The 27,955-nt window shown below is 37.7% G+C and overlaps 3 protein-coding genes across 9 annotated transcripts in view; 2 read left to right on the top strand and 1 right to left on the bottom strand.

Moving 5' to 3' along the window:
- The window catches only part of LOC122820963 (gastrula zinc finger protein XlCGF57.1-like), a 247,297-nt gene that overhangs the window by 55,168 nt on the left and 164,174 nt on the right, over positions 1-27,955 (bottom strand). The window lies entirely within an intron of this gene.
- LOC122820952 (uncharacterized threonine-rich GPI-anchored glycoprotein PJ4664.02-like) overlaps positions 1-27,955 on the top strand; it is a 191,856-nt gene that overhangs the window by 37,753 nt on the left and 126,148 nt on the right. The window lies entirely within an intron of this gene.
- On the top strand, positions 118-27,928 carry LOC122820985 (mucin-17-like). Of its 5 annotated transcripts, XM_044098757.1 has the most exons (12): positions 118-258; positions 344-525; positions 758-895; positions 2,045-2,177; positions 2,776-2,956; positions 3,286-3,427; positions 3,765-3,902; positions 4,064-4,122; positions 4,221-4,240; positions 26,493-26,805; positions 26,891-26,967; positions 27,170-27,928. In XM_044098757.1, the coding sequence occupies exons 1-12, from the start codon at positions 157-159 to the stop codon at positions 27,260-27,262; spliced, it is 1,578 nt and encodes a 525-aa protein (XP_043954692.1). In that variant the 5' UTR covers positions 118-156; the 3' UTR covers positions 27,263-27,928. The 5 variants fall into 5 exon arrangements, with proteins under 5 accessions (XP_043954692.1, XP_043954694.1, XP_043954690.1 ...); XM_044098759.1 differs by lacking the exons at positions 26,493-26,805; positions 26,891-26,967; positions 27,170-27,928 and adding exons at positions 4,554-4,630; positions 5,739-6,028 and having other exon boundaries at positions 4,221-4,355; XM_044098755.1 differs by lacking the exons at positions 3,286-3,427; positions 3,765-3,902; positions 4,064-4,122; positions 4,221-4,240 and adding exons at positions 15,382-15,523; positions 25,418-25,555; positions 26,271-26,329 and having other exon boundaries at positions 119-258; positions 26,419-26,805; positions 27,170-27,869.

Raw genomic sequence — 27,955 nt, 5'->3', positions numbered from 1 at the left:
TTTCACTTTCAGTAATCAGACATTTTCCTCATTCCAGGTCACGTCACTTTTCTCATACCAGTAAATCTTTCACGGATGGAGCAGAGGGTGTGACCCATAGGCTGACTGTATAAGTACAACTTCATTTCTTTTTCTGGAAAGCTTCACTGTGTCACCATGTTGTCGTCTGTGTTGCTGCTGCTGCTCATCACCGGAGCTCAAGCTGCTTATTATGGTGCGGTCATTACCAACTCTTTTGGAGACATTCAGCCCTTTGTAGTAAGTTGAGCTTCTTTGTAGAATATTATGTTTTTGTTTTTCAGAGAGATTACGTTTTTACCAACTCTTCACTTTATTTTCACAGCTAACCTATAACTTCATAGAGAGCGGCAGCTCATGTCAAGAGGTCGACATTTGGCATTGTGGTGGAAACTGTACCACTCCACCATTTTATGCAATTGATGAGAGCAGGAATGAATGGTGCCAAAAAACTGAAGTTCGTATTTACACTACCTACGGCCCAAGAACATTTGCATACCAACATTCGTAAGTCCTCTTCATCATTAAATAGAAATGTATTTTGCTATGTTCAGATTTTAACCAATGACTGATCCAAATCTTGACATCCTCCAAGACAGATTCATCATTTGGATTTATTAGATTTTGCTGCTTTCTAATGATCAGCTGGTGGAAACATATTCTGCCTTGTCAGTCTTTAGATATTTGGTCCTGCTGTATTATTTTCTAATCACATTGCTCAACTCATCATCCACTGCAGGGTTGGTTCTTCAAACTGGATAGAAAACAGAAATGGGATTGTAACACCATCATTAAAAATAAGCAACGACTTCAGAAACCGTTCTGACATCAGCAAACCGAACTCAACACCCCAGACCACCATCCTCCCTCTAGTCAGGTAATTCTGTTCCTCATTTGCAATTTTTCATTTGTAAACAGATTGTATTGATTGCAACATTCGTAAATTATTATATTTTGTTACGTATTCAACATTTTCAGATGAAACTCTGTGAATCAATCATGTTGAACCAGAGACCAGAGAGTTACATGAAGCCAAAGAGATATATATAAAAAACCCAGCTATTCTTGTCATTTAAAGAACAAGATTGGTGACATAAATAACTACTTGATGCAATAATTCAGCTGATATTGTTGTTAAAAGTGAACATTATTCTATTTAAAATTTTGAAATACATAAATCAGTATAAAATAAATTTGCTGAAGTATTTCTTGGAGAGAGCGTGTCATTAGAGGAAACTGAACTGAAACAAATCCAGAGGAAATAAAAGAAAGATAGAAAATACCAGAAAGTTACATGAAGCAAAAGATGATTAATGTCATAAAAATACAAGGCTGATTACCAAGGGTGCACCGATTTATCAGTGCCGATTTCCTTCATCTTAGGAGACCAGCGATCAGCCGATTTTTACATGTGAAGCCGATCTTATCAACCTCGACAGAGGTCTAAATATCAACCCCTGTGCTTTTCTTTTGTCCTGTGAGACAGGTTTTGACTGACAAACCGGCCGACCAGGTCACGTCTGCACATTTACAGTTAACAGAAGTCACCCCATTGTTGCCAATTCAGGAACTTTCTTGATATATTAAGCAACATTTCAGACAAAAAAATGCTAGCAGCCGAAATTGGGAGCAGTAAGTTAGTCTTTTTAAAAGATCGGTAATCGCCCAGAAAACTTCAATCGGTGCATTCCTACTAATTGCAAAAGTTATTTTTTTTACTTGATAATCGAGTTGATGCTGTTTCTTTCACCAGTGTTGTGAACAATATTGTATTTAATACAATTAATATGATAAATCTGATAAATCAATATAAAATAAATTGGGGTAAGTGTGTGTGTAGAAAGTTTATCATCAAAAAACTTAACTGAAACTATTCTGTAGTTATTTCCATAAGGACTAAAACAAAATCTTGTTGAGAGTAAATCCTGTAAAACCAGTCAGACAGGTTTAAATGACGAAGCAAACGCCTGAAGGACAGATAGAGGTGTGGTTGAGATGTTCTAATAAATGTTTCTACTTCTCTCAGAGTTCCTTCAAACTGTCAGAGAAACATCAACCTGCTGATCTCTGATCCGGATGGAGACGACATTCGATGCAGATATGCAGCTGGTCCAGAGTGTAACATCTGCACTCCTCCATCTGTCCTCAGTCTTTCATCAGTGAGTATCAGATGTTGACAATAAAGAATCTGGGCTTTCAATCAGTAACATTAATTAGTCTGGATTTTCTTAAAACCTGAGCATAAAGCAGTTTTAAAGTTGAGATCAAAACATTGGTAAAAAAAACAAAAAACAACAACACTTATTGACATTCAAACAAGATGCTTGTTTGAATGTCAATAAGTATTATTGCAGGAACAGAGCTCTGAACATTTCCTGAGGTTCCTCTCACATTCCTTAGAACTTTCTAAGCTGCTGCTATCAGACAGAACAATCATCAGTAGAACCATCCGACTGCCTCAACCATTTAAAACACTGACCTGCTGTTAATTTTATGCACTTATTACTGTATTAAAATGTCTTGGTCACCTTATTGTTAAAAGAGGAAAAAAGACACAATTTAGGATCCAGTCTGTATACACTTTCTTGTAAATTCTACGTGGGTCATCTATTTTAATATTTCTACATAGTTATCTATTGAATGATTGTAGAATAACACTGTAGGGTTTGGTTGCATCTGATTCAAAATATAACTATGATAAATAGATTTCACTTAATCTCTAATAACCTTTTTCTTCTCCTTCTTGTTCTCTTCCAGTCTTGTTCTCTGTCATTCAGTCCCACTAACAGCAGTGCTGAAGGTCCGTATGCGGTTCAGATGATGGTGGAGGATTTTCCCAGACAGACCATCACTCTGACTGATGGCAATACCGGTGTACAGGAAGTGAAAACCACCAGCATCGCCATCGGCAGCATCCCTTTCCAGTTTGTTTTCAGAGGTAAAACTGCACAGCATGATGAGCTTGATTTTAACCACACTGAGCAGTTCTGGACAAGAAGAGTCTGATTTGGAGCTGAATATGTTGAATCTGTTGGTAAACATTTGAATTTAAATAACTACTACTGATTATTACAGAGAATCACCCTTTTCACCAAAAGTACATAAAGAAATGTAACAAAGCTAAATTTAACCACATGTGAACTGGATCAGTATCTGATTACATGAAGTATTTACTTTTCAACTAGTTTCAGTGGGATTGATTTAGTGACCAAACTGACCAGTTCCTTTCAGCTTGAATTAATTTGTTTCTTTGTTATTTTGTTCCAGTGGATCCTGCAGCTCCGTCCTGCACAGCAGGTGAATTTCTGCCCAGGTTTCTGCCTCCAACTCCTGAACATGGAGTTCAGATCCTCATCAATGTTAACCAGTCTCTGAAAATCAGCATCAGATCAGAAGCAAGCCAGGCTGAGTGAGTGATCAATACAGGAACGTCCAGATATAAACGTTTTTCAACATTCTCAGGAGAAATAGCCTGGAACTGAAGCTAATCTGATGTATTAAATGACTAAAATCCAATTTTGCATAAAATGTAGCAAGCAAAAGAATAGAAGAAATAAAAGAAATTTTCTGGCAAATTTTCTCAGAACTTGAGAATAAACAATAGCAAAAAAAACCAAAAAACAGTAACAGTGACTGTCCAGCATTACATTGAAAACATACCGCTAATGCCAACATAAACTGCTGTTTATGCAGATGGTAAAGCTTTCTAAATGTCAGTCTAACTGTCTATTTTTTGTTTCTTAAAGGATCACTGAGCTCCTGTTCAGCGGACCGCCAGGTGTAACCAAGAATTCATCAGGATCAGGAAACTTCACCCTAACATGGAGACCAATTGCTGGTGACGGAGGACTGAACTATCCTCTCTGCTTCGTTGTCCAAGCAAAGTTAGTGTCTTATTTGCGTCTCTTCCACCTTAAAACACAGTTTGATAGCTGCTTTTTATCTGCTTCATAAGACTGTTGTTTTCAGACCCCATTAAGCTGAATTGATTGATAATTTTATGAATAGTTTAACATCTAAGCTGTTGCTCTAATTGCCTCCCCAGTTCCTCTGGCTCTGTGTACCAGTCTGACCTTCGATGCGTCTTTGTGACGACTGGGAACAGTGAGTGGAAATCAATACTTTAGTCTTGAGTTTGAATTCAGTTTTTTTCCTAAACTGATAATGTTGATGCTGATCTGCTGCTTTATCTGTATGTACAGCAACTGTTTCCCACCCGAATACAACTACACCTCAACCAACTACAATTACGCTCACAACTACAACCAACCAACCCACAACAACAACTACACCTCCTATGTCCTCCACCCCTAATGCAACACCAGTCCCAGGACCATGTGAGTGAGACAGAAGTTTGTGTTAGAAAACATCACCATACCTGTTAAATATAGACTGTTACCAAGATCTTATGGGTTCCTTTATATTTTGTATAGACTATGTCCAAAGGATTTAGTGGATAATATATTATGTGTAAACATTAGTTTTTCTGTTATTATTCTATTTTAAATAGTAATGTTGACTCTCTGTTCTTCTAGATTATGTTTTGGCTCTGGATGCAATGATCTCAACAACACTGTCGATGAAGAATGATTCTGCAACCATCATGAACCTGGTCAGTAACCTCTTTCACCTGTTACGACTGGCTCAAGGCCATAACAAAAACGGGAGACCATGCAGTGGTTAAAGTGCTTAACAAAGAATATTTATTAACAAAAGCAACAATGGATTGTGAATGTCGGTATCAGTGGTGTAATGCAAATGCTTGGATGTGGTGTGTATGAGTGCATATGGAAGTGTTGAAGTGCAAAAAAACAAAGACAACTCAAATGTGCAGAAGGAGGGGAGCTGAGGCCTTGCACCAAAACACAACAAGAGTCAAGCGGCAGAGTGGACGCCGAAGGCGACCCAGAAGGTGGAGACGGCCAGGTTTAAATGATCTGTGCTCCAAATGAACTAATCAGCAGCACCTGTAAAGGGGAGGAGCACAAAGACAGACAACAAGGCACCTGCAACTCAGCCCATAAGGCCCAGGGCCGTAACACACCTCAATGCTAAAGATATTCAGTTTCATTCTAGTCTAGCAGGTTTAACTAGAGATTTGTTTCTGATTTGTGGGAACTCTACAAATTTATCGTGGTGATAAACAGCTGAAAGGTGAAGATCTTCATTTATTGGTCGATATCTATTCCCTCCCTCATCTACGATCACAACCTTTGGGTAACGACTGAAAGAATGAGGTTGTGGTGATATGGAAACCTTTAAAAAAAGATGGTTGACAATATGTCAAAGTACTTACATGCAAGGACAACAGAGTAACAACACAATGCTTCACCAAGCTATAGCTGTGATCTGAAACACACACACACACGCACACACACACGCACACACACACAGACCATGTTTCCTTTATTTGTTTACACAGGCTTTAGAAAAACATCTTCTACTAACCACAGGTCACAAAAGGAACAGATTTCCTAGATAATGCTGAGTAAACACATTCTGGGCCTCCCTACTGAAGTCACAACACCAGATAAGAGGAAGAAAATGAATGGATGTACTTACTTTTCTTATATAATGTTACACAAATCATGATTTTAACTTGAGGGATTTGAAAACCTGATTCAAAACTCAACTCTGATTTTTTGCATAAAAATGTGGTTTAGTTTTGTTCTGTATTGTTTATATAATTTAGAACTGATTTCATGTTTTTGTCTCTCCAGATCAAAGAGGAGCTGAAAAGACAAGGACTGCCTTCTGACATAATAGTGAAGCTGCTGAGCAGCAGGGAAGTGGGAGTTACAACTCCTGCCCCCTAGTGGCTAAAAATGAGAATAAATCTGATTTTTGTTTTTTCTATAACTTCTCATCTGGTTCATGGAGTAAAACTTATCTTAATCAATGCAAATGAAAATGTAATAGTATTGTGTTGAATATGAGCAAATTCTGTAAATTCATAATTTCTAATTGTCAATAAAAGCAAACGTAATAAAATGATTTGCCAATACTGTTACTTGGCGTAATATTATCACCTCTTTTAAACGACAGTTTTTGGATGTGTCACTTATCTTACCCCACAGAGCTACTCTGGACAAGAAGAATTGATATTCATGCTATTGTTGAATCTGTTGGTAAACATTTGACCTATCAATAGTTATCACACATTAATATAGGCACTTTCCCCAAAAAATACATGAATCAATGCAACAAAACTAAATGTAACTTCAGGTGAACTGGAGAAATATCTGGTAGATGAAATATTTACCTTCCACCCAGCAGGTGGAAATTATTTAGGTTTATAAATAGCAAACACAAAAGCAACATTTTTATTTTAAGATAACTTTTGTTGACACAATGTATTAAATATATGAATGTGTTTTAAAGTCATTAAATGTTTATCAAGATAAAATGTCAATAAATTTGTTTCATCTCTAAGTTGATGTTGTTTCCAACAGGTTTGTTGACATAAATTCAAAAGAAACTGGTTGAGTTTTAAAATCTGTTCACAGATAAAATTGTTTCCTCTCACTTGGTGAATTTATTTTCTTAAACAAAAGGTTCATGACTTCTCCAGTTACTGTAAAACATATTTCACATTTTATAAGTACATACCAGTGAACCGTGACCAGTGGGTGTGGACCAGAGGCTGTCTGTGGAAGAATAACTTCATTTGTCTCTAGTAACTTTCAGTCTTTCTCAGGAAACTTTCACTCTGTCACCATGTTGTCGTCTGTGTTGCTGCTGCTGCTAATCAGCGGAGCTCAAGCTTCTTACTATGGCGTCTTTTATAGCTACTCTGTTGGACACTTTCAGTCAGGTGGATATCCAGTAAGTTGAATTTATTTGTAAAATAAAGTTTTAGATTTTTATTTTAGGAAAAAATAAGATGTATTTACCAACTCTTCACTTTTATTCCACAGGAAACCAATGAGTACAGGTTGAGCTTCAGCTCATGTGAAGAGTATGACACTTTGTTTTGTGGTGGAGACTGCAGTGGGATACCAGTTTATCTAATCGATGAAAGCAGAGGTGAATGGTGTCAGAAAGTACTTGTTTGGAGTGGCTCTTTATCCCTGACTATATTTAATGCTGTGTAAGTACATATCAGAAATAATTGGAAATACATTTCATCATGTTCAAATTATAACAGAGAACAGATAAAAATCTTAAATGTTGCATTATTTCACCATAATATTGTATATTTTATCATCCACTGTAGGTTTGATGCAACAAACTGGACAGAAAACAGAAATGGGATTGGATTATCAGGATTTGAATTGTACTTTGACTCGAGAAATCGTTCTGACATCAACAAACCAGATTCACCACCCCAGACCGCCATCATCCCTCTAGTGAGGTAATCCTGTTCATCATTTACAATATTTTATCCATCATTAAAGCCTTTGACTAACTGCAAAGATGACCATTGTTTATATTTTGTATTGTATTTTTCATCAGCATTTGCAGAAGAACCTTTGTGAATCAAAAGTAAAAAATGATTATGATATAAATAGAAGATTGTTTACAAAAGTAGATTTTATTTATTTAATATTCCAGCTATTGTTTTGTCTAAGCGAATAATATTGTATTTGAAACAATTAATCAGATAAATCAATGTAAATTAAGTCGGTAAGTTTGTTCTGTAGAAAGTTCATCATTACAAAACTGAACTGAAACTATTCTATAGTTTGTTGAATAAGGAAACACAGTGACGATTAAAAACAAAGTCTTATCAGGAAGAAACCTTGAAGATCCAGTCAGACAGGTTTAAATGATGAAGGAAACTCCTGAAGGACTGATGGAGGTGTGTTTTTATTTTTCTCTCAGAGTTCCTTCAAACTGTCAGAGAAACATCAACCTGTTGCTCTCTGATCCAGATGGAGACGACATCAGATGCAGATATGCAGCTGGATCAGAGTGTAACATCTGCACTCCTCCATCTGTCCTCAACGTCTCATCAGTGAGTATTAAATGTTTGAGTTACAGGAACTGGATTAGGCTGGATTTACCCGATACTTTATTAAACGTGACCAATGGTAAAAGGACTGAACTTATATATGGCTTTCCCAGTCATTTTGACCACTCAAAGCCCTTTACACTAGAGCAGGGGTCCCCAAACTCGGCCTCCTGCATGTTTTAGTTCTCTCCTTGGTTTAACACACCTGAATCAGATGATGGCTCGTTAGAAGGCCTAAGAAGAACATTGACATGCTGAAAAGGTTGTTGGTGCCACCAGGGAGAGAACTAAAACATGCTGGATGCCGGCCCTCGAGGACCAAGTTTGGTGACCCCTGCACTAGAGTCACATTCACCCATTCACACCCACAAACATTCATACACCGATACACAAATATGTAGGCAGTTTGGGGGTAAGTGCCTCACATTGACATGTAGCAGGAGGAAGCTGAAATCAAACATACAACCTTACGATTGCAAGACGACTTGTTTGTTACTACGCAATAGCCAGCCTCGCCCTCTCCTCTCAACTCCTCGGGGCTGACTACTGACCAGTTCTCTGTCTAACAGGTCCGGAAAATCTCTAAGACCTGGGTCTTACCCTGATCAAGATCTATAAGAGATAATCTGTTTAAACTGGTGGCGAAAGAAATTTGTCCAGCTCTCACTACCTTCGTCCAGAAGTTATGGCCTTCTTAAGTTAATAAATAATCAGCTGAGTAGCCCAGACAACTGCATAATTTAAATAACCACTTCTGTTAACGGCAGTATTCTTTCTAAAATGTAACGAGTACTTGTTAACGGCTGGATAATCTTTAGTGACTAGGATTTAAAAAAATCAAGTCCCAAGGCCATTATTTTAAACTCACCAAAGGAAAGTCTGAAGCCACCACATTACTAGAATACAGGTTTTACTATATATAGAAGAACTTTGATTCAAATGACTCAATTAATTTCAAGGTCCACAACCTGATTAGAATTTTATATTATATGCATTTATTAAGCAAGCTTTAGCAGGGTAAATGACAGGCATACAGAATTCACTTGAGATTAACATACAAAGAAAATCAATAAAATTTAGATCAATTTAACTATTTCCTAATAACCTCCCTACACTGTCATCTTCCTATCAAATAAGGCTTTGAGATGCAGCAAACTCATACCCCTCCATGGAATTGGATCTCGGCAACAGAAGTCCTTGGTTAGAATCCTTCCACTTGTGACCGTGAAAAATTAATCCTTTTTGGAAATGAAACAAAATGAACTGTCTGCTATATCCAACCGAACAGCTCTTGATCGGAATCTTTATCTTTAAAAAAGTAAATCCTTCCTCAGAACTGAAATAAGGTGAACTGTCTGTTATATCCAACCGAACAGCTCTTGATCGATCCTGTGACTTTTGTTCAATTCCCCAAGTCTGTGCGATGTATTTTGAGATCGCTGGGTCGAGTGCAGAGTAGGGAAATCCAATGAGGAACCAAGGCAGTGGGTCGGTGGATCTTCGCCTTGTTAATCCAGAGTGAGGTGAGTCTCGCTTTCCTTGGTTCCATCGGCGTAATCCTCTGCTGGTCTTCTTGCCGCTCTTGTGTTGAGCCTCAGCTCCGGAGACGAAAGAACCTCGTGTTCCTTCAGTCTCGTGGCTTTATACCTTTCTTTTCTCTCTCTCCAAGACAAAAAACATCTGCGCATGCAACCCATGATGGCCCAACCAGGCCCCCACCTTTAGACCTCATGAACTTGTGACATGAACTTTGTCTTCTTTTCCACGTGGGCGGTTAACTTGTGCCATGAACCTTGCCTCGTTCCATGTGGGCGGTTGACTTATGCAAGCAGGAGGCAACCACAAGGCCCCATCCTACATCTCACATCTGCAACTCGAGAGCTGCTAACTTCACACCTCCGCCCTAACCTTTCTCTGATCTTATCAGGCAGCTGCATCCTCCAACACCATAAAAGTCACATTTAACTTATTTTACTTTCCTAATTTATCATCTACCAATTCATTATAATATCCATAATTCATCAGTTGTAACTTAACGTGAGCTTACTACAAGTTTTCTGAAAAGAAACTAGGAATAATCCATAATTCTAATTACTTGACATCAAAGTTACAGTTTTAATACATGAGTAAATGTTTACTATAAGCAAACCAACATCAACAAAAGCGTTGCTCTTTAATTCTTATTCAATTACTCACAATATTTAGATAGTCTTTCTTATCTGCAGGCTGGAAACAGAATATTTATTTTATTAACCTTTAAGTTTACTGTTGAGTATAAATTCCTCTTAAATGATTCATTTTAAAGATAACTTTGTTTATTGTTAACTAAAATCTCCAGCATCTTCTTGACTTAGACTTTTTCTTGACAAATGACATTTCGTTTCTATTTAAAAACTGGAGAATCAGCGGCAGCAAGCACCTTCGCTGACTTCCTGTTGCTGCTCCCTGTTGCAACTGACAGGATGTCAGCAGCTCCGTGCACACACAACTCAGCCGTTCTCCTCCTCTACATTTATCCATCATTCATAATGTTATGATAACTAGAATTTATCCTAAAATTTATAATTAAACTCTCATGCTAAGTAATAGTCTGAACTATTTTTATAAATCTGCCGTTTCTTAATGAATATTTAGAACTCGCTGAGAATCCGCACACGCTCTGACTTCTAACCACTTCCTGTCGCTGCAAAGGGTTATTTCTCCTCCTGTGTAAAACCTCAATTCATTACATTTTAACAACCATAGATTATTTGATTTTAGTTCATCATTATAACTTTTCCTTTCTCTTTATCAATAGAGGGACTACATATCAAGTAAATAAGGGAATACACATTTGATAAACAGCATTAATCAACCTACAAAGCTGCAACAATCTCTTCAGGCCTTTTTATGCTCGGTTTTTCTGCAATGAGCCTGGACAGATCTCATACACACATATCAGATTTCTTGACACCCCCTCCATGAGATCAGACAGTGCTCAGCAGAAATCACACCGTCTTACTCAAAGAAATCAAGACCGTCATCACGGCAAAGAAATAGAATATACTCTTCATGCCAGGATGCAGGAGAAATAGATGGTGTCCTCGCATCCACAAAGTCGTACTCCGTCAAATTCGATGGGTCGTTCGCGCGTCGTTGTTTTCTGGAAAGAATAGAGGTTCTTCTGGGATGTGAAGTTGCAGATTCTTCACCCTCAGTTGTCACAAAGGGCTCAGTGTAGCCATCAAAACTCCACTTCTTTTGACACCCCCTCCTTGGAGTTTTAATTTCCCCCATTAGGTGATGAATGTCGAAGAGAACTTGGATCGCTCTGATTCTTTCACCGGAACCTTCGCTAGACGACTGTCGTTTCTTCAGGATGTTGGAAGGAAGGAGGCCTCAAAAAAAAAAAAAACTCAAACATTCAGCAGAGCAAAGCAAAAAAAAAAAAATAAGCAGCATGACACTTTATCCGTAATCGTGATCCTTTTCCGTAGCTGGGGTCATTAAGGGGTACTGGAGTAGTCGGAGGCATCACGAATTGTCCAATTTAAAAAACTGCAGTTTTGGGCTCCTTCATCAAAACTCACAGTGCTGAATATCCAGGACAGGTGCTCTGGATATCAGGATGAAACAGTTGCCAGATCCTTCTAGGTGTTGGGTCTGACTTCAATACTTTGTTACAGGGTTGATCTTGGTGATTTTCTATGACGCCTCTTCTTCCTCACGACTTCAGCCCCTTTTCCAGTTTAATCCATCAGTCTGTGACAGGAGTTCTTCTTTAGCATAGTCCAATTTCTTCACGGCCCTCCCAGTCCAAAGCCTTGAAGTTGTTCTTCTAATTACAACCACCCCCTCTACGGTGGCTAGTCCGAGATAGGGTGGAGTGATACATGATCCACTGGCCATTTCACCGGCTTCTGTTTCTCTTTAGTCAGGAACTGGAGGGAGCTGTTCAACTCCTTGGATCCCCTTCTTCTTCTTTGTCTGTCGAGCTGCCTGTCCCCCAAAGCCTCTCTTAGTACTATCGAGCAGGGATGGGTCCAGGCTGGGTTGGCTACTAGCTTCACTGTCTGGATCTAGACATCTATCCTCAGTAGAAGTTTTCCCTCACCTGTATGCTATACAGTTACTGCGAGGGTTGTGACTGATGGCCTTATCAGTCACCACTAGCTCTTCTCTCTAAGAGCTAGCCCCTAAGCGAGCTATTCAGAATCACACATCTGTTTTCACTGACTTATTACCTGGGGCCCTCCTACTCCGTTGGACTCGTGCCCACCCAGGGACGCCATGTTTGTTACTACGCAATAGCCAGCCTCGCCCTCTCCTCTCAACTCCTCGGGGCTGACTACTGACCAGTTCTCTGTCTAACAGGTCCGGAAAATCTCTAAGACCTGGGTCTTACCCTGATCAAGATCTATAAGAGATAATCTGTTTAAACTGGTGGCGAAAGAAATTCGTCCAGCTCTCACTACCTTCGTCCAGAAGTTATGGCCTTCTTAAGTTAATAAATAATCAGCTGAGTAGCCCAGACAACTGCATAATTTAAATAACCACTTCTGTTAACGGCAGTATTCTTTCTAAAATGTAACGAGTACTTGTTAACGGCTGGATAATCTTTAGTGACTAGGATTTAAAAAAATCAAGTCCCAAGGCCATTATTTTAAACTCACCAAAGGAAAGTCTGAAGCCACCACATTACTAGAATCATGTATACAGGTTTTACTATATATAGAAGAACTTTGATTCAAATGACTCAATTAATTTCAAGGTCCACAACCTGATTAGAATTTTATATTATATGCATTTATTAAGCAAGCTTTAGCAGGGTAAATGACAGGCATACAGAATTCACTTGAGATTAACATACAAAGAAAATCAATAAAATTTAGACCAATTTAACTATTTCCTAATAACCTCCCTACACTGTCATCTTCCTATCAAATAAGGCTTTGAGATGCAGCAAACTCATACCCCTCCATGGAATTGGATCTCGGCAACAGAAGTCCTTGGTTAGAATCCTTCCACTTGTGACCGTGAAAAATTAATCCTTTTTGGAAATGAAACAAAATGAACTGTCTGTTATATCCAACTGAACAGCTCTTGATCGGAATCTTTATCTTTAAAAAAGTAAATCCTTCCTCGGAATTGAAATAAGGTGAACTGTCTGTTATATCCAACCGAACAGCTCTTGATCGGAATCTTTATCTTTAAAAAAGTAAATCCTTCCTCGGAACTGAAATAAGGTGAACTGTCTGTTATATCCAACCGAACAGCTCTTGATCGATCCTGTGACTTTTGTTCAATTCCCCAAGTCTGTGCGATGTATTTTGAGATCGCTGGGTCGAGGAAGAGTAGGGAAATCCAATGAGGAACCAAGGCAGTGGGTCGGTGGATCTTCGCCTTGTTAATCCAGAGTGAGGTGAGTCTCGCTTTCCTTGGTTCCATCGGCGTAATCCTCTGCTGGTCTTCTTGCCGCTCTTGTGTTGAGCCTCAGCTCCGGAGACGAAAGAACCTCGTGTTCCTTCAGTCTCGTGGCTTTATACCTTTCTTTTCTCTCTCTCCAAGACAAAAAACATCTGCGCATGCAACCCATGATGGCCCAACCAGGCCCCCACCTTTAGACCTCATGAACTTGTGACATGAACTTTGTCTTCTTTTCCACGTGGGCGGTTAACTTGTGCCATGAACCTTGCCTCGTTCCATGTGGGCGGTTGACTTATGCAAGCAGGAGGCAACCACAAGGCCCCATCCTACATCTCACATCTGCAACTCGAGAGCTGCTAACTTCACACCTCCGCCCTAACCTTTCTCTGATCTTATCAGGCAGCTGCATCCTCCAACACCATAAAAGTCACATTTAACTTATTTTACTTTCCTAATTTATCATCTACCAATTCATTATAATATCCATAATTCATCAGTTGTAACTTAACGTGAGCTTACTACAAGTTTTCTGAAAAGAAACTAGGAATAATCCATAATTCTAATTACTTGACATCAAAGTTACAGTTTTAATACATGAGTAAATGTTTACTATAAGCAAACCAACATCAACAAAAGCGTTGCTCTTTAATTCTTATTCAATTACTCACAATATTTAGATAGTCTTTCTTATCTGCAGGCTGGAAACAGAATATTTATTTTATTAACCTTTAAGTTTACTGTTGAGTATAAATTCCTCTTAAATGATTCATTTTAAAGATAACTTTGTTTATTGTTAACTAAAATCTCCAGCATCTTCTTGACTTAGACTTTTTCTTGACAAATGACATTTCGTTTCTATTTAAAAACTGGAGAATCAGCGGCAGCAAGCACCTTCGCTGACTTCCTGTTGCTGCTCCCTGTTGCAACTGACAGGATGTGCACACACAACTCAGCCGTTCTCCTCCTCTACATTTATCCATCATTCATAATGTTATGATAACTAGAATTTATCCTAAAATTTATAATTAAACTCTCATGCTAAGTAATAGTCTGAACTATTTTTATAAATCTGCCGTTTCTTAATGAATATTTAGAACTCGCTGAGAATCCGCACACGCTCTGACTTCTAACCACTTCCTGTCGCTGCAAAGGGTTATTTCTCCTCCTGTGTAAAACCTCAATTCATTACATTTTAACAACCATAGATTATTTGATTTTAGTTCATCATTATAACTTTTCCTTTCTCTTTATCAATAGAGGGACTACATATCAAGTAAATAAGGAATACACATTTGATAAACAGCATTAATCAACCTACAAAGCTGCAACAATCTCTTCAGGCCTTTTTATGCTCGGTTTTTCTGCAATGAGCCTGGACAGATCTCATACACACATATCAGATTTCTTGACAGACTCTTCTACCACAGTCGCCCACGACCAATGAGTGAATCAGAAAGATTTCACTCCTGCATGCATCCCAGGCACTTTCTAACTTTGGACTTTTTAATCATTTTATTTGTACTTTACTGTATTTTTGTTTCATCTAGTTTACTTTTACTTATTTATCTGTTGAATCTGATTTGCAGTAAAATAACGCTAAAAAATATTCCACTTAATCTGTGTTCTTTGATTCAATTTTAATTTGGATCTTTTTCTTCTCCTTCCTGTTCTCTTCCAGTCTTGTTCTCTGTCATTCAGTCCCACCAACAGCAGCAATGAAGGTTCGTATGCAGTTCAGATGGTGATGAAGGATTTTCCCAGACAAAATGTCACTCTGACTGATGGCGATGGTGTTCAGTCGGTAAAATCTCCCAGTGACTTCTTCAGCAGCCTCCCTGTCCAGTTTGTTTTCCGAGGTAAAACTGCAGTTTATGAGCAGTTTAACCACATTTTAAACAGTTCATGAAAGAGCATAAAAAAACTAAATTTAACTTTCCAACAGATTCATGTTGTTTGATTCCTTTCAGCCTGAATTAATTTGTTTCTTTGTTGTTTTCTTCCAGTGGATCCTGCAGCTCCGTCCTGCACAGAGGGTGAATTTCTGCCCAGGTTTCTGCCTCCAACTCCTGAACATGGAGCTCAGATCTACACCAACTTTAACCAGGCTGTGGAAATCATCGTCAGAGCAGAAGCAACCCAGGCTGAGTGAGTGATCAATACAAATTAAAGCTGGATGGTGTCAGTATTTTCAGGAGTCAAAATCTGGTGTTAAATCTCTCTGACTCTAAGAATGAATAACGTAAAAACATTATGATATAGTAACACTAAGATGTTGGGTAAAATAGGAGGTATTGGGTGGAGAAACAGCAGAACACTGAGAGGAATAGAGTAGCTGTCCAGACTTTTATTCAACCTTCAAGTTAACAAACAAGGACCCGTCTTGGGTCCTCCTTAATCAAAAACCCACGAAGAAGAAGCAAGCAGCTCATCTTAAAGGCACAGCACAATTCCTTAGCTATAGATCAACGTTAGTAAATCACTGAAAAGTACAAATAAATCAATAAAGTCTCTATAAAAAACACAAGAAGCATCTGTCTTTGCAGGTGGAGAAGCTTTGGACATTTAAATCTAACAAACTGTGTCTCTCCTGTTTTTTAAAGGATCTCTGAGCTCCTGATCAGCGGGCCGGTTGGTGTAACCAAGAATTCATCAGGATCAGGAAACTTCACCCTGACATGGAGACCACTTGACAGTGATAGAGGATTGAAAAAAACTCTCTGCTTTGTTGTCCAAGCAAAGTTAGTGTCTTATTTAATTTACTGTTGTTTCAACTGTTAACTTTTTGTTTTCTGTCAAATATTTTTCTCTCCATAGAAACTAAATCTGGTCTGACATTTTGTTTGGTTTGATTCTTTCCTGGAGGCATCAGCTGTGATAATCCTGCTGTCTAATAATCAACATTTTAGTTTCATGAACATCCAAAATGATCCTAAATCACCTAATTCATCTGTTTCTTTCTTCTCAAACCTCCATTCATGGCAGACGGCCACTTGTATTGACCCAGGTTCTGGTTCTGGTTCTGCTGGAGATTTCTTCCTGCTATAGAGGAGAACAAAGATGTTTAAAACAGAGCATTAGTGATTGTTGGGTTCATCACAGCAGAATCATAATCTTGTTTTCAGAAATCGTGAACTTCTGGCATTGATAGTTGCTTTATATTTGATTAATACTGAGTTTGTACAAACTGTTGTTTAAAGGCTTCATTAAACTGAATTATCTGTTTAGTTTATGAATAGTTTTCTATCAAAACTTTTGTTTTTGCTTCTTTTACCTCTACAGTTCCTCTGGCTCTGTGTACCAGTCTGACCTTCGATGCGTCTTTGTGACGGCTGGAGAAAGTGAGTGGAAATCTCTGCTTTGGTCTTGAACTCAATCAGCTTTTTACCAAACTGATAATGTTGCTGCTGATCTGCTGCTCCATCCACAGCTCCAACAACTGTCTCCCCTCTGACCACAACTGCCACCCCATTTACACCCAACATGATAACCACACCTCTATTCACAACTACACCTCCACCAACTACAACAACTACAACCAACCAACCAATTACAACAACTACACCTCCTGCATCTTCCATCCAAAACTCAACACCAGTCCCAGGACCATGTGAGTGAGACAGAAGTTTCTGTTAGAAAACGTCACCAAACTGATGATTGTAGACATTACCTGAAGCCTTTTCATCAGTGACCCTTTAACCTGCATTTGAACGCCTGCATTTCGTTTCTCCATTGTATTTTCCGGGGGTTAAAGAGGTTTTACCTTTATGGATACTTTAAATCTGCTCTTTGCCAAAAATATGTTCATGAAATGTTTTCTTCTTCACAAATGGCTTTATAAATAATGCAAGACAACAATTAGCAACATTGATTATTAAACTTTTGATCCGGGCGTGCCGAGGTGGCGGCCCATGTTTGGAGGCCTTGAGTCCTCGAAGTGGCCATCGCGGGTTCGACTCCCGGACCCGGCAATATTTGCTGCATGTCTTCCACCTATCCTGTCAGCCTAGTTTCATATAAGGGACAGTAGAGCCCACATAAGACCCCCTGGAGGGGTAACTAAAAAGAAACAAACTTTTGATCCATCTGGGTACCTGGGGCATAAAGAGTCTTTTCAATGTTCTCTTCCAAATTATATTTAGCACTTTGACATCATCGTTTCTTTTATAAATACAATTCTTAGCTCCATTCCTTGTGGCAAATATTGTAGTTTTTTACTAATTAATAGTATAAGAAGTGTATTTTCTTCTATCCCTTAAATGCTCTCCTTTATAACACAATGGCCTATGCCATTTTGTCAACAGAAATAAATAAAAATTAAATAAACAGCACCTTTTCCTATCCTAAAGATGTTTAGGGCATAAACAAACAAATAAACAAACAACAAAAACAAAGACAAAACACTTTAGGTAAAAAAATGACACTTTAGGGCATTATTTTAGGAATGTGGTCATATTTAAATTGGCTTATTTATTTTACAAAATACCTTCACACAGTGGGAAAATAATGTTATTTCTGAGGAATTTCAACACCAGAGATGAAACAGAAACTAAATTGTATGATGAACAAAATGGAGTCTGAATGGGAATTAACAGCCCAGAAGTTGTCATAGAGACAGAAATGTCTGCATTTAATTCAAAAAGTGCATTAAAGACTTAAAGGGGGGAAAATATGACAACATAAAACGTGCATGAAAATTCATTGCCTGTTCAATTTCTTCTAAGTTTGCATAAACACAGCCAAGTGTTGCTTATGGATTAATTATCCAGTTTTCAGTAATAATATTGACTCTTTGTGTTTCTAGATTATGTTTTGGCTCTGAATGCAAAAATCTCCACTTCACTGTCACTGGAGACTGACTCTGCAACCATCATGAACCTGGTCAGTAACCTTGTTGACGTCAACGCTAAAGACAACAATGTGGATCATTCTAGTCCACCAGGTTTAGCTGCTCCTGCAGAAAAATTTTAGTTTTGTCTTCTGCAGCATTATTTATTTTAAGAACAGATTTAGACAAAATGTTATTTCAACATAAATGTTAATATTTTAACATAAAGAAGTTGCAAGTGAAGAGCTCATTTAGCTCAACCCTGATTTTCAGCATAAAATGTGGTTTATTTTTGTTCTGTGTGATTTTCTGTTGTATTATTTTAGCTCTGATTTTTATGATTTTTTCCTCTCCAGATCAAAGAGGAGCTGATAAGACGAGGAATGCCACCAGATATAACTCTCAAGCTGTTAAGCAGTGGCGCGGTGCAAATCACAACAGCCGCCCCCTAGTGGCTCAAAATGGGAATGAATCTGATCCTCGTGGGGAAAGTGATTTGATGTATAAGGCTTTAATCTCTCATTTGTTTCTTGTGGTTATACTTATTTTAATTCATTTAAATGAAAACGGTTTTTTTATTTTAATGTGTAAAGTAAATACTAAATACAAATACTGTAAAGTCAGAATACTCTCATGCATATCATTTCCAGTTGTTTATTATTGCAAACAGAATAAAATTACATGATACAGTCATGATGTGTTGTGGTGAGATGGTGAGCCAGACACAGTGGACCCAGGTTAAACCATCATTTCCTCTCCATAAGATTATAAAGAGGAAATGATGGTTTAATGACGAAAACACAAGAAGCACAGCACAGAGTGAGCAAGGCTAGGTACTAGTCTCTGGTAGGAAACAAACAACGGATGACAGACAAGACGAGACGAGGAACCGACAAAGAACGAGGAACACAGGTTGGTTTAAATGCAATCAGGGGAAACAAGACACAGCGAAAAACCAAATCCCTTCAGGTACAATTATTGGTTGAGCATCAATTCTTTGAAATCAATGTTTTTGGATAAAATCATGGCAGGTTGTAAGTTTCCATGTCATTTAAATCTCTGAATCACAAACTCACTTTAAGATGGTGAAATAAAGGTTTACTGTTTTCCATGCAGTTATTTCAAAAGCTCATCTTTCTTTTCACTGCGGATGGTTCTTGAAGTAATTGGTTGCAGGTTTTATCCTTTTTTTGGCTGCAGAATAAATTGCTGATGCTTATAATGGTTGAGAAGATGAAAACTGAAGAGGCGAAAGGTCTCAATTAATTTCAGGCTTTTGATTAAAATGCTTCTTGGATGCTTTACAGGTTTTCTGTATTTCTTTGCATTTTATGCTGGAAACGGTTCTTGATATTTTGCTGACGGCTTTACTTTTCTGTTTTTGTGCAGAATAAATTTATGTTAAAAGTATTTCATGCAGATACAGTCTGTCATGGTTAAAAAATGTGAAAAGCTGAAGAGGTGAAAGGTGAAAAGTTGTGGTTATGAACAAAACGTGGCATGCAGGAATGCTCCAAATGAAAATAAATGTACTTTAGTTCTGTTATGAAATGCTGATGAGTTTTGTTCAACTCAGAAGTTTACATACACTCACCATCAACATGAAGGTAAAAAATTAGAAGCCTTAAACAATTATTTGATGTATTCCCTTTTGAATTGTTGTGTTTTATGCATGTTATGTTTTGAACATTTCTATTAACCTAAAAACTTACTTTTTTTTCTGGCAAATTTCCTTGTTTGTGAAATTTTTCAAGATTTCTCAAAATTGTCATAAGTTTACTATTTATTCCTACTTTAACTTTACATGTGTCATAAGGTGTGGTGTGGAAGCGGTGAGGTAAACGCAGCGGACCCAGATGAGGTGAAATGAGGAGTCTTTAATGTAGATAAATAGGTAGCAAACGGTCCGGGAACCTGGCAGCACTGCTGAGCTGAAGGCTGTGCTCATTACAGGTAGCAACAGGAATGCGAGGACTTAACAGTCAACTCAAAAACCAGACGTTCACAAACGTAACCCAAACGTACATTGACGTAGCAAGACGTACACAGACTGACGGAGACGGAACTGAGACGTTACAAGACGTAGGACCCGACGAAGACAGACACACACAGGTGACGCTAAATACACAAGAGGAAATCAGGGAACGAGATACACCTGGGGACTAATCACGGGGAGACAGGACAACACAGAGACTCAGACACACAGGAAACTAGAAATAAACATACGGAAAAACACAGAACACGACAACATATTTGCTGTAGCAAAAAGAAAGACATCTAATTTTCATTTCCATTTGGGCTCAAGTGAATCATTTACTTCATTTATAAGGACAGGATTTGGGTCGCTTTCTTTCAAAACATTTATTATATTTAGCCAAATTCAAGAAAGAATAAAAGCTGATTTAAATGCAGTAAAGTTGGCTTTTTGTCAAAAGTCTCTGGTGAAATTTGGTTTTATCTTTTGTTAAAACTTGGTTATAATAAAACAAATACTTTGTGTTGTATTTTACATTTTCCTGTGAAAGAAAACCATGTGGTAACAATTTTTACCCTGATTACAAATTAAAAGCCTCCATCTGCACCGACGGGCAAAATTTGTGTCATTTTTAAAATGCAGTTGGGGGCCACAAAGAACCAGTCCAAGTCTACAAATGGCCCCTGGGCTGCACGTCTGACACCTCTGACTAGATCTCTTAGCGTTGATCTTTTCTGTCCTCTTGCAGTTTTGTACTCTGTCATTCAGTCCAACAAACAGCAGCAGCGAAGGGCCGTACGCAGTGCAGCTGGTGATGGAAGACTTCCCCCAGCAGAACCTGAATCTGGTTCAACCCGACGGCTCCTTGGTGCAGAAGACGACCAACGAAGCCATCAGCAAGATTCCAGTCCAGTTTGTTTTCAGAGGAAAAGCTGCACAGATTGATCAGATTGATTTGCTGCTCTGGACAAGATGAATTGATATTCATGCTACTGTTGAATCTGTTGGTAAACATTTGAAATATCAGTAATTACTACACATTAATATAGACACTTCTCACCTAAAGTACATGAATCAATGCAACAAAACTAAATTTAACTTCAGGTGAGCTGGAGAAATATCTGGTAGATGAAATATTTACCTTCCAACCAGCAGCTGGAAATTATTTAGGTTTATAAATAGCAAACACAAAACCAACATTTTTATTTTAAAATAAAGTTTGTTGACACAATGTATTAAATATATGAATGTGTTTTAAAGTCATTAAATGTTTATCAATATAAAATGTCATTAAATTTGTTTCATCTCTAAGTTGATGTTGTTTCCAACAGGTTTGTTGACATAAATTCACATTTTTAATGATCAAAGCATTAAATTAAATAACAAAGTCAGTGAGCTGGATTTAATGGATGCTACTAAATATTGAGCTGTGTTGATATAAATGCTTGACATTAATTCAAAAGAAACTGGTTGAGTTTTAAAATCTGTTCACAGATTAAATTGTTTCCTCTCACTTGGTGAATTTATTTTCTTAAACAAAAGGTTCATGACTTTTCCAGTTACTGTAAAACATATTTCACATTTTATAAGTTTCAATGTAATCTTTGTGCCATCAGATTTGTTCCTCATACCAGGTAAAAGACATGCTGGTCCATTACGCTGTGACATACCAGTGAACCGTGACCAGTGGGTGTGGACCAGAGGCTGTCTGTGGAAGAATAACTTCATTTGTCTCTAGTAACTTTCAGTCTTTCTCAGGAAACTTTCACTCTGTCACCATGTTGTCGTCTGTGTTGCTGCTGCTGCTAATCAGCGGAGCTCAAGCTTCTTACTATGGCATCTTTTATACCTACTATATAGGAGATCTTCAGTCAGGTGAATACCCAGTAAGTTGAGTTTAATTGTAAAATAAAGTTTTAGTTTTTCTTTTCAGAAAAAAATAACAAATATTTACCAACTCTTCACTTTAATTCCACAGGAAACCGATTACTACAGGTTGAGCTTCAGCTCATGTGAAGAGTTAGACTCTTGGTTTTGTGGTGGAAACTGCAGTGGGCGTCCAGTTTATCTAATCGATGAAAGCAGAGGTGAATGGTGTCAGAAAGTAGTTGTTCGGAGTAGCTCTACATCCCTGGTTGCATATGGTACTGTGTAAGTACATATCAGAAATAATTGAAAATATATTTTATTATGTTCAAATTATAACCGAGAACAGATAAAAATCTTCAATGTTGCATTATTTCACCATAAAATTGTATATTTTATCATCCACTGTAGGGGTTTTCCTACAAACTGGACAGAAAACAGAAATGGGATTGGATCATCAATATTTGAATTGCGCATTGATTCGAGAAACCGTTCTGACATCAACAAACCAAACTCACCACCCCAGACCGCCATCATCCCTCTAGTGAGGTAATCCTGTTCAACATTTACAATATTTTATCCATCATTAAAGCCTTTGACTAACTGCAACACATTGACATGATCATAATTTATATTTTTGGTCAGCATTTTCAGATGAAACTCTGTGAATCAGAAGTAAACAATGATTATCATAAAAATACAGGCTTGTTTACAAAGTTAATAATTATTTATTTAACTCTAACCCTAAGTGAACAATATTGTGTTTGAACCAATCAGATAAATCAAAGTAAAATAAGTCGGTAAGTTTGTTCTGTAGAAAGTTTATTATAACAAAACTGAACTGAAACTATTCTGTACACTGAAAAAAATAACTCTTTGGATGAACATAACAAAACCAAGGAAAGATTTTCCACCTGATTACTTTGCTTTATTTCAGAACCATGTAATTCTGTTACTCCTATTTAAAGCAAATGTGTTAGGTCAACTTAATTTATTAAGGTTGATTGAACTCATTTACTATAGTTGGACCCAATGTAATTTAGAAGAGCCAGCCCAAATAATTTGCAATGTTTTGGACCAAATAATTTACTTCACTAAAATTAATGGCAGTTTAGTTAAAACCAAGTTTGTTTGTTTTTTCTCCAAAGAGTTTTTGCAGCACTAGTGGCTCATATTTCTTTGAGACAGAAGGCAGACAGGGTGAGGAGATGCAGCAAAGGTTGCCAGGACCGGGAGTCGAACCAGCAACGTTTGGGTCCAGGACTAAACGTGCAGTGTGTTAAAACCCTGCACCACCACAGTACATGTTATGTTACTTATGTTACAGTGAAACCTTCACAATACTTATTAAGTTGATCCAACTCATAAAACTTTAATTAGCTTAGCAAACATGCTTCATGCTGAAAAAAAGCTTTTTAATTGTGTGAAGATCCTTTCCATGATTTAATTATGTTAATTCAAAGACATTTTTTAAAAAGTGTTTTTTTGAAAAAAAACTTTGTTTTTACAGTTCTTAAATGCTGAAAGAAATTTAAGAACTGTTTCAGTGAAGTTCTTAAATGTCAATAGTTCCCTGCAGAGAAAAACAAATATCTATAGTTAAATGTGTAACTAAAACCACTTTGAAGTTTTCCCAGGCGCAAAACAGTTCTGTCTCATAATCTCTCGTGATCCCCTGATCTCGATAGACCCTCTTCAGAGGGAAATTAATCTGACTAAATTGAATCACATTATGTCGTGTGAACTCGCCTGATGTCCCGTGATCTCACTCGGCTTCAGCACTATATCAGTCTGACTGTAATGAATCATGTTATCTCAACATGATTAAATTTCATAAACGTGAAGTTGTTGAATTTCTTATTTATCCAACATGATTGTATCACGTTTTTGTTTGAAATATGAAATTATTTAGTTAAAAGTACATGATATTCTTTTGTTAATGTAATAACCCCCTAAGTTCATTTTTTACAGTGTAGTTTGTTGCATAAGGAAACACAGTGACAATTAAAAACAAAGTCTTATCAGGGAGAAACGTTGAAGATCCAGTCAGACAGCATTAAATTATGAAGTAAACACCTGAAGGACTGATGGAGGTGTGTTTTTATTTTTCTCTCAGAGTTCCTTCAAACTGTCAGAGAAACATCAACCTGTTGGTCTTTGATCCAGATGGAGACGACATCAGATGCAGATATGCAGCTGGATCAGAGTGTAACATCTGCACTCCTCCATCTGTCCTCAGTGTCTCATCAGTGAGTATTAAATGTTTGAGTTACAGGAACTGGATTAGGCTGGATTTACCCGATACTTTATTAAACGTGACCAATGAGTGAATCAGAAAGATTTCACTCCTGCATGCAGCCCAGGCACTTTCAACATTGGACTTTTTGCTCATTTTATTTGTACTTTACTGTATTTTGGTTTCATCTAGTTTACTTTTACTTATTTATCTGTTCAATCTGATTTTCAATAAAATGACGATAAAAAATATTCCACTTAATCTGTGTTCTTTGATTCAGTTTTAATTTGGATCTTTTTATCCTCCTTCCTGTTCTCTTCCAGTCTTGTTCTCTGTCATTCAGTCCCACCAACAGCAGCAATGAAGGTTCGTATGTAGTTCAGATGACGGTGGAGGATTTTCCCAGACAAAATGTCACTCTGACTGATCGCAATGGTGGGCAGGAAGTGAAAACTCCCAGCAGCACCTTGAACAGAAGCCCTATCCAGTTTGTTTTCAGAGGTAAAACTGCAGTTTATGAGCTTGATTTGAGCCACACTGAGCTGCTCTGGACTTGAAGTGTTTGTTTCTGAGCTGAATATGTTGGATTTATTAGAAAACATTTTAAAATATCAGCATTTACTGATTAAATTAGACTGTCACAACTTTGGGGAAAACTTCATGAAGGAACATGATAAAACTAAATTTAACTTTCCAACAGATTCATGTTGTTTGATTCCTTTCAGCCTGAATTAATTTGTTTCTTTGTTGTTTTCTTCCAGTGGATCCTGCAGCTCCGTCCTGCACAGAGGGTGAATTTCTGCCCAGGTTTCTGCCTCCAACTCCTGAACATGGAGCTCAGATCTCAACCAATGACAGCGAGACTCTGGAAATCATCATCAGAGCAGAAGCAACCCAGGCTGTGTGAGTGATCAATACAAATTAAAGCTGGATGGTGTCAGAATTTTCAGGAGACAAAAGCACAATTCCTTAGCTATAGATCAACATTAGTAAATAACTATTTGAAACCACATTAACTGAAAAGTAAAAATAAATCAATAAAGTATCTATAAAAAACACAAGAAGTATCTGTCTTTGCAGGTGGAGAAGCTTTGGACATTTAAATCTAACAAACTGTGTCTCTCCTGTTTATTAAAGGATCACTGAGCTCCTGATCAGCGGGCCGGTTGGTGTAACCAAGAGTTCATCAGGATCAGGAAACTTCACCCTGACATGGAGACCACTTGACAGTGATAGAGGATTGAAAAAAACTCTCTGCTTTGTAGTCCAAGCAAAGTTAGTGTCTTATTTAATTTACTGTTGTTTCAACTGTTAACTTTTTGTTTTCTGTCAAATATTTTTCTCTCCATAGAAACTAAATCTGGTCTGACATTTTGTTTGGTCTGATTCTTTCCTGGAGGCATCAGCTGTGATAATCCTGCTGTCTAATAATCAACATTTTAGTTTCATGAACATCCAAAATGATCCTAAATCACCTAATTCATCTGTTTCTTTCTTCTCAAACCTCCATTGGTGGCAGACGGCCACTTGTATTGACCCAGGTTCTGGTTCTGGTTCTGCTGGAGATTTATTCCTGCTATAGAGGAGTTTTTCCTCTCTACTGGCACAATGTGCATGTTCAGCATGAGGGATTGTTATAGTCAATGATGCAAAACAAGAGCTACTTGCTCATCCAGGAGGAATGAATGTTGCAACTCAATGAATTGATGTGATCTGATGGGTTTCCTTACACAGAACGTTTTTAATCTAATTTAAATAATTAATTGTTATTTAAAGTTATAAAAGAACAAAGATGTTTAAAACAGAGCATTAGTGATTGTTGGATTCATCACAGCAGAATCATCTTCTGGCATTGATAGTTGCTTTATATTTGATTAATACTGAGTTTGTACAAACTGTTGTTTAAAGGCTTCATTAAACTGAATTATCTGCTTAGTTTATGAATAGTTTTCTATCAAAACTTTTGTTTTTGCTTCTTTTACCTCCACAGTTCCTCTGGCTCTGTGTACCAGTCTGACCTTCGATGCGTCTTTGTGACGGCTGGAGAAAGTGCGTGTAAATCTCTGCTTTGGTCTTGAACTCAATCAGCTTTTTACCAAACTGATAATGTTGCTGCTGATCTGCTGCTCCATCCACAGCTCCAACAACTGTCTCCCCTCTGACCACAGCTGCCACCCCGTTTACACCCAACATGATAACCACACCTCTGTTCACAACTACACCTCCACCAACTACAACTGCAACTACAACCAACCAACCAACCACAACAACTACAGAGAACCAAACCGCTGTCCAAACTACAGCAGCTACAACTCCAACTGCAACTACAACTACAACTACTACTACTCCAAATACAACTATAACTACTACTACAGCTCCAACTACTACTACTACACCAATCCCCACTGTAGCTTCCACAAACCAAACGACTCTGCAAACCATTGTAACTCCACCTCCAACCACTACAACCCCCTCCACCTTGGCTTCAACCAAAGCAAACGTAACAACCTCGGCTCCAGGACCTCGTAAGTCGGGCGTCTGCAGTTTCTGTCACAAAGTTAATTATATTTTACTGGCCCAGGTCATAAAGTTGATTCTTTCTGTTTCTAGAATATATTATCGCTCTGAACATGAAAATCTCCACCACGCTGTCGATGAAGGATAATTCTGATTACATCTTGGCTCTGGTTAGTAACCCTGTTGATTACATATGATAAGGAAGCAGTTTCAGCCAAACAGGTTGGGCTGATTTTCCTGTAACGTCTTAATCGTCGTCCTCCTCTGAACTTCTGTGGTATCTTTGCCAACTGGGAAGTAACTGGAATTTTTCAGAAGAAGTTTCGATTGAGTTCATTGCATCATGGTAACAGCCTGTCTCTTCTTCTGCAGATTAAAAGCAAACTGATTGAGAAAGGGCTGCCTTCGGACATAAGTCTCCGCCTCCTGAGCAGCGGTCTAGTGGCCGTCACATCGAGCCCCTAGAGGAACATCACGAAGAACTGACTGATCGCTACAGGAAAATAGATTCAGAAGACATAAATATCTTTTTTTAGGGGTGATTTTAAAAAAATATATCTTTTTGTGTTTGTAAAACCATCAATAATTTCTGGTTGTAAGAAAATATAATAATATGATTCCACATATAGACATGATTTTTCTGTAATTTCTTGATGAATTGTGGATTTTATGTTAAAAAAAATATGTATTTGTATGCAATAAAATGATAAATAACATTTGTTTCTGAAACACCATTGAAATATAGCAGGTAAATATAGCAATATGTTTCCATATGCACATGAATATCTGAGAATACTTTGGTAATTTTGGGGGTTAAAGAGGATTTAATCTATGAACCTGAGAAAAGCTTGATCTTATTCTGCATGCAAACATTTACTTCTGAAAAGTTTTGCCAGCTTATTCATAAAATACAGAGTTTCATTTAATTAGTTAGTTTTGCCTGGTGAGGTAAAATGACAGCTAACGAATACTTATCAAAGAAGAATTTCATCTAGAGACAACTGAATATAGAATGCACTTCAGGATACAGAGAAAAATCAGTTACTAGTTGGAGTTGGAGTTGTATGGTTTATAGGGTGAGTGCCGGGTTAAGTTGGAACTGAAGCCAGGAGATCCAGGAAGAATGGTCGGCGATGATGGTTTGTTGGTTGTACTTCA

Source organism: Gambusia affinis, linkage group LG18 (genome assembly GCF_019740435.1).
Source record: "Gambusia affinis linkage group LG18, SWU_Gaff_1.0, whole genome shotgun sequence".
Lineage (NCBI taxonomy): Eukaryota > Metazoa > Chordata > Actinopteri > Cyprinodontiformes > Poeciliidae > Gambusia > Gambusia affinis.
The sequence above is the reverse complement of the archived record's forward strand: the minus strand, read 5'-3'. Positions and strand labels throughout refer to the sequence as shown.

Coding starts and splice junctions, on each gene's coding strand:
- LOC122820985 (XM_044098755.1), top strand. CDS start 157: ATGTTGTCGTCTGTGTTGCTGCTGCTGCTCATCACCGGAGCTCAAGCT. Junction 2,178..2,775: donor CTGTCCTCAGTCTTTCATCA/GTGAGTATCAGA, acceptor GTTCTCTTCCAG/TCTTGTTCTCTGTCATTCAG. Junction 25,556..26,270: donor TGCTTTGTAGTCCAAGCAAA/GTTAGTGTCTTA, acceptor TTACCTCCACAG/TTCCTCTGGCTCTGTGTACC.